The sequence below is a fragment of the Oryzias latipes genome, chromosome 11 (assembly GCF_002234675.1).
Source record: "Oryzias latipes chromosome 11, ASM223467v1".
NCBI lineage: Eukaryota > Metazoa > Chordata > Actinopteri > Beloniformes > Adrianichthyidae > Oryzias > Oryzias latipes.
This window is the reverse complement of record NC_019869.2, coordinates 25069470-25086952: the sequence shown is the minus strand read 5'-3', so window position 1 is coordinate 25086952 and position 17483 is coordinate 25069470. Positions and strand designations below refer to the sequence as shown.

The 17483-nt window shown below is 45.7% G+C and overlaps 1 protein-coding gene across 1 annotated transcript in view; it reads right to left on the bottom strand.

Moving 5' to 3' along the window:
• The window catches only part of ctdp1 (CTD phosphatase subunit 1), a 57288-nt gene that overhangs the window by 39266 nt on the left and 539 nt on the right, over positions 1–17483 (bottom strand). The window contains exons 2-11 of the mRNA XM_023960216.1: positions 16463–16546; positions 15564–15657; positions 15226–15354; positions 14135–14285; positions 13473–13563; positions 12557–12723; positions 8417–9376; positions 7779–7920; positions 7473–7691; positions 5515–5668 (exon numbers count right to left, since the gene is read on the bottom strand). Coding sequence (XP_023815984.1) covers positions 5515–5668; positions 7473–7691; positions 7779–7920; positions 8417–9376; positions 12557–12723; positions 13473–13563; positions 14135–14285; positions 15226–15354; positions 15564–15657; positions 16463–16546 — 2191 coding nt within the window. The remainder of the gene's footprint in view (positions 1–5514; positions 5669–7472; positions 7692–7778; positions 7921–8416; positions 9377–12556; positions 12724–13472; positions 13564–14134; positions 14286–15225; positions 15355–15563; positions 15658–16462; positions 16547–17483) is intronic.

Below are 17483 nucleotides of genomic sequence, written 5' to 3'. Positions count from 1 at the left end.
CTGTGATCCTTAATGAGCTGCGCCTCGGGGGGGGGGGCTGTTCCTCCTCCTTTATCTGTGCCGACATCCTCACAAACCACGACTGACGGTTTGTTCCCTCTTATTTGCAAAGCCAGGCGCCGGAATGTGACAACGCTTACATTAGAGTGGAAAGCAGTGCTTGCTGATGGGGAGACATCGGTGCTTCCAGCATCACTGAGGGAAAGCCTCGTCACACGCTTTAGAGATCAGACGCCAGAGCAAGAGTTTAAGTAAGACAAGCAGGAAGAAGAGCATCAAACAGAAGCTGTCAGAGCAGTTTTATTGTCAAACTAAAAATGAAGTATCGTGTGGACATCTGCACTCACCGACCACTTCATTAGGTCCACCTTGCTAGTACCGGGTTGGACCCCCTTTTACCTTCAGAACTGCTTTAATTCATCAATGTTCTGGAAACATTCCTCAGAGTTTGGTCTATATTGCCATGACAGCATCACACAGTTTCTGCAGATTTGTCTGCTGCACATCCATGATGTCAATCTCCCGCTCCACACATCCTAAAGGTGATCTATTGGGTTGAGATCTGGTGACTGTGGAGGCCGTTTGAGTCCAGAGAACTCATTGTCATGTTCTAGAAACCAGTCTGAGATGATTCCAGCTTTATGACATGGAGCCTCATCCTGCTGGAAGTAGCAGTCAGAATATGGTACACTGTGGTCAGAAAGGGATGGACATGGTCAGCAACAAAACTCAGGTAGACTGTGGTGTTGGAACCATCCTCATCCTAAACCACTGAAGGCAGAATGGATGCTTTCATGTTGTTGATGCCAAATTCTGACCCTACCATCGGAATGTAGCAGTAGAAATGGAGACTCATCAGACCAGACAAGGTTTTTCTAATCTTCTATTGTCCAGTTTTGGTGATTCTGTGTGAATTGTAGCCTCAGTTTCCCGTTCTTAGCTGACAGGAGTGACACCTGGTGTGGTTTTCTGCTGCTGTAGTCCATCTGCCTCAAGAACTGCCGCTCACTGGATATTTTCTCCTTTTCAGACCATCCTCTGTAAACTCTAGAGATGGTTGTGGGTGAAAATCCCAGTAGGTCAGCAGTTTCTGAAATCCTCAGACCAGCCCGTCTGGAACCAACAACCATTCAAAGTCACTTCAATCCCCTTTCTTCTCCATTCTGATGCTCGGTTTAAACTGCAGCAGATCGTCTTGACCATGTCTACGTGTCTAAATGCATTGAATTGCTGCCATGTGATTGGCTGATTGTGTTAACAAGTAGTTGGACAGGTGTGTCTAATATAGTGGCCAGTGACTGTATGTATCTGGACTGTAAACCTAAAAGGCGGGACTAAACCCCTTGAGCTGAATATTTAAAGCAGTTGCTCCACTTTAAAGCAGCTTTGCTGACTGTGATAAAGCCTTGCATTAGATCCAAAGTGAAATGCATCACACATTAGTGGTTTTGCAGCCTTTAAACAAAACTTGAGTGCAGCTGAATCTTTTTGAGCTTTATGTCCTTTAAACCTCACAGAGGACTACAGCATGCGTCTGCAAACCAAAGGCCGTCAGGGAAACGCTGACTGAGCCAAACCCCTGAGTCAGTGGTCGGCACACACCTCAGCCGGTTTGTCCATCCTTACTGTGAACCTCAGATGAAAAGCAGCAGCCGCAAGGAAGCACAGAAACTTCCTGAGCTCTGCAGACGACCTTTGAAAGTAGGAGGAGCCTGAGGGGATCTTTCTAGTTTCACAGCTGAGGTGTGAAGCTGTGACACAATATTCCCAAATACAGCAGAAACTTGTCATTTTGCTCAATTTCTACAGTTTAAGGAGCAAAAGTGCTAACTTTACTAAATGCCAAAACTTGGGCTGACATTTTCAGGGAGATAGTTTGGCTCTTAAAGGGCGTTTTGTGCAGACAGTAGGAAGCATGAAATCAGCTAAGAATCAGCTCAAAATGTGAAGATCAACAATTCTAGGGATTTTTCAGACAGTCTCTGTTTGGGCTTCAAGATTTCCTGATTCCCAAAGGAATTACGGATACGGCCAGAAGGAAGACAAGAGCGTCATATTTTGCATGTCTGATGGATTTTATTGCCATCTGCTCACCATGAAAACCCACGCATACACAGAGGAGAACATGCAAACTCCACACAGGAAGAGGTATAAACCAGGACGCTGAGAGGCACCAACCACTGCACCACCGTGCAGGTCTGGGGTTCACATCCACATCATCTAATCTGAATAGAATCAGCAAAAAAAACAATAAAAACTAGAAAGCAGGAAGTTTATTTTCATGAAGGGGTAGGCAGAGGAGAAACTTCCTGCAGGGGTTCAGCTGACACTGATTTAGAGTAAAGAGTTTTAAAGAGCTTAAAGCATTCTGGGAAGAAATTACCCAAACCTTATCTACCTTCTTGGCCTGCCTCATCCCTTTATGTGTCTTTCAGGAGACCTATCAGAATTAAAACATTTGAAAATTGACCCGTATAAGATTAAATTCATTCTTGTAGCAATAACAATAGCTTAAAAACTGTTTTCATGAGCTGGAAATCAAAGAACACCATAAACTAGGGCTGCACGATATGAAGAAAACTCGCGATATGCGATATTAGTCATTAATATTGCGATAACGATATAATTTGCGGTATATAAACGATTAGCAAAACAACCAAAAATATTATTCCCATTCCATTACAACAGCTTAAAAATTATACTACAAATGACCCTTGTTGACGCAGGAGGCGAACATACAACATAATAGGGCGCCATCGGATTAGTTAACAACGTGAAGGGGTCCATCTTATTGGTCAAATGCAGAAAGGGATTCTTTCAATCCATTAAACACTTCAAGCTGCCATAAGATTGTTTGGGCACATCTAAGGTAACCAACTTATTGCAAATTTGCTGTCTTTTGCGATATGCATATTGCACAGCTTGATATTGCAATAACGATAAATTTGCGGTATATTGTGCAGGCCTACCATAAACCTGTCTATATGGAAACATTTATTTCTCAGTTTATTACCTTCTCTCCCCGACACGACCAAACCACTACCTGTATGGTCACCTTCATGGAGTTCCTAGACGAGCGTTAAGTTTCACCTGAGAATCAAATATATGACTGGCTTGTGTCCTCACCTTTTTCTCTCTATAATGCCCTATTCACTTCATTTGCAGGCGTCTGATGGTTATGGGTAATTACTCTCAACTTTGTTTGTTTGTTTATTTGTTTTATCTACTTATTTATTTTTGAAATAATGAGAAGATGATTATTTACAGTGTGGGTTTCAGGAGGGAGACCGCTATTGATTTTTCCAGTATAAAGAATATAATGAATTCATAGTTATATACATCTTGAGGGAGCCGGTTTAGCTCGTGCTGGTTTGCGGCGCCTTCCATCCGTGAAACCCGGGTTCGACTCCGGGCTGCTCCCTGTTCCCTTCTCTAACTCTGCCGGTTCCAAGCCCGGTTTGAGAAGGTTGCGTCAGGAAGGGCATCCGGCGTAAAACATTGCCAAGTTTACCATGCGACTTGTTCGCTGTGGCAACCCCTGATGGGAGAAGCCGAAAGAGGAAGAGAGAGTTATATACATCTCGAGCCTTTCCTGTCTATCTATATGATTCTTTAATAATGTATCCCTAAATATGTATCGTTAATGAATGTATGACGGTTAGTTCAAGCTTAGGGATGGAATTCTCTCTCGTTGTCCTTACATCACACACCCACACACACACACACACCTTTCCTCCTTATTTTTTATCTCATGCCTTAATGTGTTAGTATTGGTAGTTGTCTGTGTTTGTCAGATCTGTTTTTTTCCAGTGTTTGTTGTTGTTTTGTTTTTCTGTTGTCTCACTTAAATAAATATATAATTTAAAAAAATAAAAAAAGAGGGTAAAGAGTTTGATGAAGATGAGATCAAACTGCAGGTTCTGAGGCTCCTCCTCTTCACCACACAGAACTGCTGCCTCTAAATCCTCTGATCAGACAGAAGCAGAGATCTGCTGCTTTGAAGGAGCAAATGACCCCCCCCAAAAGAAAACAAGGGAACAGCTGATTCACAGAAAGATCATCCAGTCGGTTCAGCGCTGCTGCCCCTGCCTGGAAACTCGCGCACATGTTGCTCCGGTTAAACGGGCGTCCCGCCATGCAGCCCCCGCTGACATTTAACATCTACCTGACTCAGAGACGCTCCTCGCCAAAGCCAATTAGGTCCGCTTGTTTCTCTGAAGATCCAGAGTTTAAGAATGTCATAGCCTGGCCTTTAGCGTCAGCAGCCCCGTGGAGATGACATTTCAACTGCAGCGCGTCTACAAAGACGGCCCCTCCTTCCTCTGGAGCTACAAAGATGTCTGACTAACCGGTGCGAGCAGCACATGCAGATGTTTGGCGTGCGTGTAATCCCTGTGCTCCTCTCTGCACTTTGAGCTGGAACAGCGTGAAACTGTTACCTGTGAAGCGCTGAACTTCAGTGAATGGAACCTGACAGAACCTGGGGGGGGGGGGGGGGGGGGGGGGGAGACAGCCAGATTCAAAGCTCCTGTTCTTTGCTGAAAGACTTCACTCTCCTTGAACTTTGAGCACAGCTGGATTTGGGAAAACCGCCTCTGAGGTCCGAATATTTCTAGGAAAGATTCCTCTGAGAGCTTGACTCCACACGAGTTTCCTTTCTTTGAAGGATGATTTTTTTAAGAACGCACTAAAAATCCTTCAGCAAACACGAAAGAAGACTAAAGCGAAACTAAAATGAAAAAATATGGTCACATTTTGGCAACTAATAGGATTTTTCGCACAGTTAAAGATGAGTAGTGTACTTTAAACCAGATTTTGTCATTTTTCCAAAAACATAGAAAGAAAAAAGAACAACTAACACCACAAACAAGCAAAAATATAGATGAAAATGACAGATTCACACCACAAACACGCAAAAACATACAAATAAAAGATCAATTTACACCTCAGACATTCAAAATTTGAAGGAAAAAGATACATTTACACCACAAACAGAGAAAATTAAGCTGTAAAAAGTTAAATTTATACCTTAAACATAAAAAGATCCCTTTGGCAGGTTAGACAGGCAGCTTGGATGTATCTAAATACTTGAATAATATCCATATTTTGGAGAGTATTTATTTATCAGTGGAAGTTGTGTTTCTGTAATTAAATGTGTTTAAAATCTGCCTCCAGGTGAAGTCACCTGAACACGTGGAAAACATGAAGGAGGAGGAGAGGAAATGGCTTCAGCAGTTTAGTTTTCCCTCTAGAGAAATTCAAATGCTGCTCAGAAAGTGGAGACACTCTGGGTGTCAATCGTTACTGAGGTGTGATATCATTTGAAAGGTTAATCAGACTTCCTGTCATTATTTACAGGTGATGAGGCTGTGGATGGAACCGTGCTGAGAGAGTTCACTGGACTCTGGAGGAGTGGACGCTCGGCCGTGTCTTACCGTCCTTTAGTGCGTGTTTACAGCTGTCAAAGCCTCCACCGTGTTCAGATCATGACCTTCCAGCCTCTGGCCGTCTTACCTCTCTGTCCATGCTCTCCAGGTCTTCCTTGCAGAGCGTGTACAGGGGCATGGTTTCTGACATGCTGGGCTGCCGTCTGCGCCGCGATGGCCCCGCCTGCTCGCCGTCCTGAACGCATCCCGCTGCCTCCTTTAGCGGAGTGGGTGCAGCCGCCCTGAGGTAGAAGCAGAAACCCCAGTCAGGACGAGCAGGTTGGTTGGGGAGGTAAACAGAAACACTCAATCCCTGCAGGAATGCTGGGAAGAATTCCTTTGAAAAACAACGTGTGTGTGTGTGGGGGGGGGGGGGGGGGGGGGGGGCTACACACAATGCTCAGGCTCAAGGGCCCAGCAGACATATCAGCAAGCTCTGCTTAATTGAACAGATCTTCTTTGATCGTTGGACGCGACTCCCGGAAAACTCCTCTGCTCCTCCGATCCGGGAATAGAATGGGCCGATTTTCCACTTGAGATTTTTAATTACAGCACATCATCACAGACCTTTTCGTTTGAAGGGGAGTTTTAGTCTCATGCTTGGTTTTCGGAGCTGAAGTGATGAGTCAGAGAGCTGCAGAGCAGCCACGGGAAAACCATCGCTGTTGTCCCTCAGCGCTCCTCTGGAGCTCCTGCTCATGCCCCCCGGGGGCAACAGTATCCACAAACCTCTGTTTAAAGAGAAACCGAGGATGGAAAGGAGGCTCGCATGGTCGACATCTACTCCAGCTAAGAAGGTAGAAGCTCTCATCAATATACTGAGCAGAACAGAGCCTTTTTCTAAGAAGGCTAATATGTGTCCAGATTTAGCTCAGCTTGATGCATTTGGTTTTGAACTGGGGCTTCATTAAACTGAAGATAATAATGAAGGAGCAAAAGCTCCATGAAGGGCTTCCGATTGACTGAAAGCCAACTCTGATTGATTACATCCGTCCGCCATCGTAATGTGATGAGACTGCCCTGTCTGTACGGAGCAGTTCAGGATGTTATCCCAAGAGGAGACCCCACGCAAAATAGCTCTTCTCCCCACAAACTTCTCCTTCTTCAGTCTTCACAGCATTCAGAGAGGGAGGAGGATCTTTAAATATAGTTGAATGTCATTGTGGGGTCCACCGCCATTCACACTATAGTCATGTCTGTGGAACACCGACCTGCCGGTGCAATGAGCCCCTCTGGTCTGGCTTCATAAGCTCCACATTGCAGAGGAAATATTTCCTTTCACAGCCGCTTGTTGGGCCTAAGAAGAACAGCTGCCCTTACAGGTGGATACAGGCTCTTTGTGGGGGGGGGGTCTGACTTGTACGGCACACGCGGGTGACTTGCACAAAATGTCAAAGGCGTAGATCGCTCATTGAGCTAAAATAATCGCAAACATTATTTTCTACAGGCATGCTGAAAGCTACAGGTTCTAGTGAACACTTAAACAACCCGTGAGGGTGAGGAGGGGTGAGGTAGGTGAGATGCAGGCATGTCATTGGCATTTTTCATTTTTTACCTCCCCCAATCCTGCATTAGGACTCTTCAAGAGATAAGTGTGTGATCCTTACATGCATCCTGATTGTTAGAAATGAGCAGGTTAGACTATCAGAGTGTAGTTTGTGTGGACATCCTATGGGCAGTTGCGTATTCATGATGTCCCTGTAGGTAGCCTAAAGGGTACTAAAAGACACCTGCGCTCCCTTTAACATGCAGCCGCTCCTCTCTATGACCCTCCGTGGGCCGGACAGCCCAAAAACCTGCAGCACCTGCACAGGTGTGAGTAACTAAGGCGTCAGGAAAGTGTTGAAATGTAGGGTTTGGTCCTCCATCGTGTCACAGGGCACCACCTAGCCTCCTCAGGCTCTGACATGTTTCTTTGAAACGGACACATGGACAAACCAAAGAAGGAGTCCTCAACGTTTAGCAGAGACTTCTATGGTTCTTCTCTTTTCCTTTGAACTGGTTCGTTCAGATGCTGAGTCAGCAGCTGCTGTTGTGCGTCAGTACCTGAGGCTGGGCTGATCTCGGGGTTCAGAACTTGATGGGTGCAAGTAGGATGGAGGGCGCTGAACGTTGGGGCCTCTGCGGATGAGCTTTCCTGTTACGGGGTCATACGTCCGGGACTCTGGGGCTGGCGGTGGGGGTCTGGGCTGGATGGGGGTGGGTTGGAAGGCCGGCTTCTGTGTGGAGCCCTGACTTTCAGCAAACGCTGCTGGGCTGTTGCTCCTTCAGGGACAGTGGGGGGAGACGAAAACGTTCATGCATCTTTGAACAGTCAGGAGTTAAAGGGTGATCAGCGAAGGACTTGCATACCTGGGCGTCTTTGAGTAGTCGTCCTTCAGAGGGTACAGCTGCTCATCCACCCTCTCCCAGCGCTCCAGACAGCTCCACAGCCAGTCGGGGTTGACCACATGAAGGTGCTTGTAGCCCTGCCCCTGTCGGACCTTCTCTGTACCTAATGGGGGCCAGCAACAGTTTACAGAACTCAGACTTAACCTAAACCACAAGAGAAAACATGAACTGCTGCTCTTTTCCATCAGAGGAACCACATGGATGTGAGTTTCCTTCTACAGTTTTGGAGATTTAAAGGCAGCAGCTCTACTGAAATATCAGAGGAAAGAACTTCAAAATCCTGTAAATTCTTATTAAAATGGCCTTAAAGTTCTGCCTGCACGGAAGAAATGCTGGCAGACATATCTTCAGAGGTCAATGCTCTGCCAGAACTGGTCCAAAGCTGCAGATGGAGGAAAGATGTTGGGCTGGACGCAACAGCTAAATGAGATTCCTGCAGAACCGGCCTGGTTTGGACAGGTCTCCCTTGGAGATGCATCCAGAGTCAGAGCCAGAGACGAGCCTGTGACCAGTCCACTTCCACACTCAAATATACCCCCTCTACCACTTCATGTGGAGCTTCCAACACCATGACCACCTTTGCTGTTGTTTCCACTCACCTGCTCTTGCTGCGATCAGGTGCGTCGTCCGGCCTGGATCTTGAGGATTGAGGATTAAATTCCTGCTGACCTTGGCCCCCAGAGCTTTGGCGTGGTAGTACTCACGCGTCCTGTCCATGGGGTAGTTGGTGGGGTACAGACCACTGAACACTATGGTGGCGTCCTCCAGAGTCTTGCTCTTCAGCTCCGGAACAATCTTACGGATATCCGGCATCTGGGCGGTCTCCTTTCTCAGGTAAGCCTCGTAGCGGGCGTAATACTCCGCGTGGATCCTTTCCAGCACCTCCTCCAGGTAGATTAGGTGATCGTCGTGGTCATTGTCAGCTTCCTCCTCCTCATCTTCCATGCTCTGGTCCAGCAGCTCCTCCCCCACGGTGACTCCAGACTGTTCACTGTTCTGGGACTCCGTCTCGGGCTCTCTCTTGTCCAGACATCCGTTTCCGAGCTCGGGTTCGGGAAGTACGACCCCTGAGGGTTCAGGGCTTTTCTCCAGGTCTCTGCTGGTTGGAGCGTTCCCATCAGAAGGGTCTTGCTCCTCTGATTCCTGACTGGATGCCTTTGTCTGGCAGGACTTTTGTTCCAAGTCCTTGTCGGTTGATTGCGGCGTCTCCGTTTCAGAGTCACTGTCACTAGAAAGGTTGAAGTCCAGGTGATTGGGGCAGCTGGGAGCGTCCTGTGGTTCAGCTGTCCTGCCTCCATCCTCCATGTCTGCATTGTCAGCCCTCTGAGGCTCCTTCTCCTCCACTAAACTCACAGCCTCCGGTTCTGACCCCTTATGTCCTCCTTTGTCCTCCTCCTCAATGCTGGTTAGGGCTGTCCGCTCGCTCACTGCGTCTCCCTGAGAACCACGAGAGGAGCTGCAGTCGTCCCTCTGCTCCTTGACCCGTTTCTTCAGACCGTTATTCTGCTCCTCGGCTCCGGGTTGCTCTGCGTTCTCTCCTGGTCTGCAGAACGGTCCGCCTGCAGGAACAGACGGAAAGTGTTCTCAGAAAAATAAAGCCAAGCAGAATGAAAGCAGCATTTTAGGATTTTGGAAAATTTTTGTTTCTAAGAACTAATTTCTATTCTGTTAAATTCTATTGAATTTGTATATTTGTTTTGGAAACACACTGAATGTTTGAACGGTTGTTTAGATCAGAAAGCTTCTCATTGTACAAACACTGGAGGCCGCAGACTCATTGTTTCCTGTTTAAAGAATTCATAGAAGATGTTTGCTTCAGAATTTAGTCCAAAAAGAATATACAGATGGACGGAGGAGCAACATGGTTGTTTCACCGCGTGCAGAGACTTTGCTTGATGTCCATACGCACGAAAAGTCACGTCACCCATACTTTATTTAAGAAGAGGAGAAAATTAAGGAGGGAAAAGAAGCAAAGATGAAGCTCTACACAGCTGAAGCGTGGAGATGGACTGAAGGAAGCTGAGGAAACTCAACATGGAGTCACTTATGCGTCTACATGGGCATAAAACATGAAGGGTCGTCAGGTTGTGGACCTAAAAAGGATCTAATTCACATCTAAATGAAAATGCAGGAGAAACTCCAGCAGAAAGCTGAGAACAAACTCTGGTCCAACGTGATACTGGACTGTCATGTTCTCCTCAGGACCTCAAGCTGAGCACGGCTCCGTTTCTACAAAACATCCGTCCCAAATGTTCATGATCACCCACCTACGGATGATTCTCCTGCAGGTCTGACGGAGACCTGCTCACAGTGAAGCCCCCCTCCCTAACAGATGATCTTCTCTGTAGCTTCTAGCAGCTCCAGCTGACAGCCGCAGAGATCTTGTAAAATAAAAAACTGCAGCACCAACATGCCCCCCCACCCCCAAACCTGCTGGTAGGTGGGAATCGGTGGGAGAATAAACCTCATTCCTGAAAGAGAGATTCAGCAGGAACGATTTGCTGATGAAGCCATTTCAGAGAGAAAGGCGGAGCCTCACGAACGCGAATATTATGGGTGCATGAACGGCTGCGCTGCCTAACCTGCTGGGTCATAATGACCCCGCCAACAACTGGGACAGAGAAAAAACCCCTCGCTGCTGCCCTGGCGCCTTTTAGCAAACACTTCAGGAGGAGGATATTCCAGCGGGATAACAGGCGCTCCAGAGAGGCGACTCTGCTGGAGCGTGAAATCAAACTGCCAGGCTGTCAGAAATAGGCATGTGAAGGGAAGGAAGTTTGCTTGTGTGCTTTGTTCTCTGAAGGCGCTGGAGAGGAAATCATCTGAGGAGGCGGGGGCTGGAGAAGGAGCGCAGCAAAGTCCTGAAAAAAAACAACTTTGACTTCTCCAACTTTGTACAAACACAAAATTCCACATTTATTCCACTGGTAAACACCAACATTTGGACTGTTTTCAGGATTTATGCTCAACTTGTTTCTGCTTCTCCTTAAAGTCTCACTTTTCTTTGGGGTCTGTTGTAAAAGTGTTCCCAGTGCTCTTCTAATGATGAAAATCCAAAATCCTGTGTTGTTCTCTAGGACACAGTTTCTGCAGAGCGACCGGAGGTCATCAGAAATTCACCTTTGAGTTGTGGACGGGACTGTTGGCATGGAGTAAGCCCGCTTCCATTCCCATCATCCCTTTGTTTCCACTCTATCCCACTACCTTACAGCCCCTCACACCCCCAACCTGACATTAGCAGTTCAACAGAAATGTTTAGCTACATCAGATCTATCCATCCGTTCAGTTCTGATCCAGATTCCAGCTCAGACCAGGAAATCAAAGAGATTCATGGATCTTTTTGTCTGCAGGTGGATGATCAGAATAGAGCAGAGCAGGGAGATTTTGACGTATTTTCTTCGTCACAAATCACATCTTTTTCAAACTGCATTTTTTTCTGCTCCTGATTCACATATATTTGAATAAAGAAAAGCCAGAAATGCAATTTTAAGCTAAATTTTCTTCATATTTGTCCTCCATCATCAGAAAAATGCTTTAAAAAAACACCATTTTCATCAGAGTGGGTCTTTCAAACCAGTTTTTACTTTGAACTCAAGAGACTTTTGAGTTGGACAGATGTTATTGCTCTAGCAGGACTTTTGTGAACTTTGGTCTCACAGGAGTTTATTTGCATAAACCTCTTCTGTGCCTGAGGTTTATTTGCTCTGGTGAACACGTGTTTACTAAAACATAAAAGGATGTTACGTCATGTAGAAAGGGAGGGGGAAACACTGCAAGAGGAACTGGTTGAAGACAACATGGCGGCAATACATCATTAGCCAAAACTGAAGCTCTACGTCTCCCCCCCCACCCCCTTCCCATTTCAGTCTGAGAATATTTGGGGTTTTTTTTGGGTCCAAAACCACAAATTTAATTGGTGACCCTAAGAGTTACGTTTTTTTTCCAGCTTTTAGAGTTAAAACTTTAACACGGGAGACGTCTTTGTCAATCTCTTCTGCGATTAACTTGAATCAGCTGATCTGCAGAGAAAAGAGTCTTTCTGCCAGTAAAGAACAATTCAAACCAGCTTTTCCCACGATCTGCATATAAAGTGTTTCATACTGCCGCAAAGTCGCCTTTCTCTGCAACGGAATACTCTGATTCACTTTAATCGAGTTGAAAAGTTACAGTGAAGTAATGTAAACACTGGTTAAAGCTAAAGCTCCGGTGTAACACTTTTACAATTCTGAACACTTTTGCTTAGATCCTTTTTAAAAAGAAATAAAAGAATGACCCCTTTTGCCCCGTTTTAAGCTCATGCTGCACACTGAGATGCCACAATTCTGAAGTCTTGTAGCATTTCTTTTTCCGGCTAATGATGTTCTGCCACCCCTCTTGTGAGCGACCAGGTCCCCCTCAAACACAGAGCCAATAGAAGACAGCCGCCCCCCCCCAATGAAGAAGCAGCCTGCAGGACATCCACACCTTAAAAACCCAACACCAGAGGTGAGGCTTGAGGACGGTCCGCCTCTAGAGCAGAGAGCACGCAGACTGCAAGCTCCTACGGGTTCAAGTACAAAGCCCGACTTTCGGAGACAAACCGGTCCCCCCCCCCCAGAATGAGCCCTTACTGCAGGCGGGTCAACACCTGTGCCGACTTCAGCCAAATCGCTGATTTGCGGGACAAGGTGAGTTTTTTGGCGACTTGGACGGGTCGAGTTCGTCTTCATCCCGGCTGTGTTGACGGGATGTTCGGGTACCTTTACTGGCCGCCAGCGCTTCCCGAGATCCCGGGGGGGCGTTGATGTCTCCGGCTCCCTGGAAGTAGACGTACTTTTTCACGGTGATGAGGTTCGGAGCAAACTTCCAAACGTCTTCGCGGTCATCGATGATGCAGACCATGGAGTCCCCACAGGGGAAAAGGTACCTGCAAACACACCCTTCCCTCAGAAACAGGCAGCAACTTCAAACACAAACACCTTCCACCTTCACTACGACTGGGAGGAAACGCTAAACAAATGCCTGGGATTATATGATGGAACCCCTTAGAACCAAACACACCCTCCCAGAGAGGGGTAAACATTGCAGGTCTCACTGAATGCAGACAGTTCTGAGCAGACCTTAACCGTTCTAATGAAACCCCATCCTGGTTCTACCACCACCGTGCTTTACGGCTCGGATAGTGTTCTTCCAGCTTTTTCCTTCCAGGCTGAAAGGTGATTCTTAGTCATCTTCATCGGGTCTGAAAGGGTTCTGGATTTGTCCACACATACGTCTTCCGACACAGAGGCTGTTTTACAGCGGCTCCGTTTACATTATACATGCAAATTGCTCCGTTTCATTATTTCTCTGTGATCCCGAATCGATCTTGAGGCTTGTGAAGCCACCTTAAGAGAAATCCTGACATTTCATAAATTAACGGCATGATTGTAGAAAAAAAAAGCGTGAAGATTATTGCTCTGCAGGTTCACCGAGCGGTTTACCCCTTTATACTTGGTACGGGCCAACAGCATGCCCGTGTGTCACAGACAGCCTGCATCTACCAGTAAGGGCAGTAATGACCAGGGCTTAAGGAAGTATGTCGGTCACGTGATCAGTTGCGCCAAACCGTCTCTGAAAATCCCTTTGGTTCTGCTGCAACACAGGAAACTGAACAGCAGAGCGGATGTTCCTCACCTTAGGTTTCCCGTCTTGGAGAACGGATCGATGCATTCATCTCTAGAAAGGATTCTGTGGGAGAAAAGCTTCTTTTCGGGATCCAGAAAACCTAAAAAAAAGAAGAACAGAGAAGTGTTTTTAAAGCTTTACCTTGAGATGTGTTCTACAGAAAACCCTGGGCTGTGGCGTTTATCTGGTTCTTCTCTGGCTTTCCCTCTGTGCCATGAGGTTTTTGGAAAGTCGTCATGCTTTGGGGAGAAATCGGTCAATAAAAGCTGCTCTGATTCTGAAATGTACGGACGCTCTGCATCAGTGAAGGCAAAAATCCAATCCAAATGCATGAAACATTCATCATGAGGCGGCAGAGCGGTGCCAGAACAAAGCTGCTGTCATTATGAATAGTCAAATAAAAGAGTGCAGCATGAATACCAAGAAGATTCCAGAGAAACTCACAGCCTTCAATAAAGCAGTGAAAGGTTTATGAGGAAGAAAGTGCAGCTTTAAAAACTTCATTCAATCATTTGTTTGGAACTTCAGCACCACAGATTGAGAGAGGAGCGAACAGCTCCCTCTAGTGGACGCGTGCGGGAAGTACAGCAACGCTGGTTACGGGGGCTGCACACTCCGTCCGTCACTCAGGTGCATTCATGAGGGCACAGCTCCGCAAAACCTGCGTTTACCAGCAATAGTGTGTGCATAGAGGCGGCTCCCGAACGTGAAGACGTGCAGCTCGTAGAGTTTGGCCGTTTTCTCCAGGAATTCCTTGCAGTGGGGGCGCAGGCGGGTGTGCAGCATGGGCTCGCCCCGGCCCAGCTGGAAGTGGAAAATGCCCTGAAGCAAACACACACAGAGACGTATCAAAGTGAACTTTCTCCTCAACTCAACATTCAGGTTCTAAAAAGACAAAACAAAAACAAGAATGACAACATTAAGGACAGTTTTTCTAGATCCAGTAACTGAAGATGATCTGAATTAACTCAAAAACCAAATCTGATATCTGGGAAACACATTTTCTTAAAGTCAGTTTACAGAGAAAACTTTTAGACTGAACCAAAAACGAGTCCATTCACACAACGACAGATGTGATGTTTGAACTAAAAAGTGGGATTTTAATCCAGAAAGCAAAGAAAAGAAGCCGTCAGGTTTTTAGTCTGACGTTTGTTTACATCTGAGGAAGACCAGGAAAGGCCCTCAGTGATGAAGCTCTCGTCCTCTGAAAGCATCAACCTTCTCCTCAAATGTGACAGATTTATGTTTATTCCCCTGAACAGACATGACATAACATGTCATGTCTGCAAAAGATGTGATTTGTGACATAACAGACTCCTGCAGCAGGTGAAGGTAGAAACACCAACAGGGCCCTGATGGGAACAGGCCCTTCCCTGATGGGAACAGGCCCTTCCCTGATGGGAACAGGCCCTTCCCCTGCAAGGCCTGCTGGGAAACAGGGATGCATTTCTTGGATTATTCTTCACCTTTTAAACATGTTTGGGTTCTATCCAAAGCGACTTACAGATCGAGGCAATGTGGGTTCCTGCCCAAGAGCGTTTGAACCCCCAACCAGCAGCATGAAGTGGTGTAGCTCTGGCAGACTGATTCCCTCAGAAACCCCACATTAGAATCTGACCGGTGACTTTGCAGGCAGAAATCAGAGAAACCCTTCTCCTCCAGAACAAAGCCATTAATTCTGACAGTACCGAGCTTTTTAGAACCCACTTTGTTCCAGGACCTAAAGCCAGGTTTGCCTCCTGGGCTTCGCCTTGAGCTGTACCTTGTTGGACATCTGCTGGCAGTGCTGCTCTGTGGTGTGGATGAGCGTCTGGTCCAGATCCACCATGAGGACCAGCTTCCTGTTCCGGTGCAGCCTCTGCTGGTCCTCTCTGCCCAGCTGCTCGGCTTGCTGCCAAACAAAGGAGAACCCCGCCGGTGAAGCCGAGTATGACAGGCTTATGGGTACATTTTCTCCACCGTTTTCAAACATTCATTTGTAGAAGAACCAGCGTGTGGTCCACTGCAGGAACACTTCTTTAACCTCAGACTGAGAGCTTCGTCTTGGATATGAACTCAGCTTGAAGTGTGGACGCACAGACAGCTGCCATCGTGACTCACCTCAGAGCTGACCATCAGTTCAGGGACACTGTGCACCATGGAGACGGTTGCCGTGGAGATGGGGGTGTGCTGGTTTCCGTTTGTCCCCTGAAGCCTGAGACGAGAGAGAGAGAGAGACCACGCTCAGGTCCTCCAGCAAACTGTCAGAGGAGGTCTGCTATTTGTTTCAGATCCACCACCAAACACACAATCCCAACACTTACACCCCAGCACGGATGGATGCTGACGGAGAAAACAGGAAGTCAGCGTCAACAAATCCACATTTACTCACAGATGTGTACATTTAAGGAGCTAACGAGTGCATTTTTATTGAACTTCACTGTCACTGATGTGGTTTTAACAGCTATGGAAAAAACACAAGATGTCCAGGTAATGTGAATGTCTGCTCATTTAAAACGGTACTCTGGATAATGTAGTTCAAAATCCTTTTACACTCAAAAACTGATTATTTTATCATGTTTTGGTGCAGACGGATAACATGGACTACAAAGACCAATGTAACCTGGTCCAACTCGATACAAACAGAACTTTACCACTGAGAGATTAAAGCGATGCAGAGAAGTGACAGCAGTAGATAAAAAAACCTCAAATTTCAGAAATGAGACACATTTAACAACAAAAGAAAGTGAACATAAATACATTCATCCCAGTAAAATAAAATAAAAACTTAAGAAGGGGCATTGCTAAAAGATTAATTGAAAACTATGTGGACAAAAACAAATAATATGCTGAATCATCATTAGGTGTGAAAGGAAAAAAATAGGCGTTTCAAACAGAAATCCTGGTGTCTGGCGCCCCCTGATGGCGTCATCTGGAATAGCACTCTACACAAACTAAACCTGACAGCTTTTATAAATTAGGCATTATTTACAAAAAAACAGAAGACAGTGTATTCTTACTGAGTCAAATCCTGGCCACATTCGGCGCATAAACCCTTCATGACAACAGGGTGGCTGCATTCTTCGATTCTGACAATGACACCCCTGAAAACAAACAAACACACAAACATAGATTAGTGGAAACATTCAGTGAAATTCACTGGTCATGTTCAGGTGGAACCCATGACTCTGAAAGAGATACAGGGGGTTCTGCAGAAAGATGGAGCGATGGATGGATAGATATTCAGCTGGAACACAATATTCAATACATCTGCAGTGCATAGATTTTAAATACATTATTGGTGTGGACAGTGTTTCTAGTTCAGACTGCTTTTTAAAACAAGTTTCAGATGAGTGTTCCCCACTAAACCACAGAGGTTTAGAATGAGATAAAGATGAGGAAAAGGGAAAAATAAGGTGAAAGCCACGGAAAGGGACGTTTTTTTTGTCCACAGGTGGAGTTTAAAAGAGGCACCTGAAGGCTTTATGAGTCTGAACCCTTTCAGTCCAGATTTATGTCAAGTCAGATGTTTGAATTTTTAAGGGAATTTTTCCCTAAAAAAAGTTTATTTCTGTTTAAAAAAAGAAGTAAAAAAAAAGGTTTTTACTTTCTATAATAATAATAAATATATTTAAAAATAACTCGTGCACATTTGTAGAATAAAGAAATTAATGAGATAAAAATAGGTAAGCAGGACAATATAAGGCTTCTGAAAAATAGAGGGAAAGTGTCCATTTGCGTCATGCGCTTGTCAATGAGATGACATTTCAAAATAAGAGACATTGTTTGTTTGAATGTATATTTATTAAAATCGAGATAGTCTATAAAAGGTTGAGTGTGGCTTCTATTCTATTTTATTCTTGTTTGTTGTCTCTCACTGGAATACATGGTAAAATCGAGCAGAAAATGTGATGCTGAGAGGACTTTGCTTTTAATTTGAAAGTCTGTTGAAGTTCAGTTTGTTTACGTTGAGTCGCTGTTAACATGCTGCTAACATGCTAGCGTGGGGTTAGCATGTTAGCCTGAACCAGAGAAAATTAA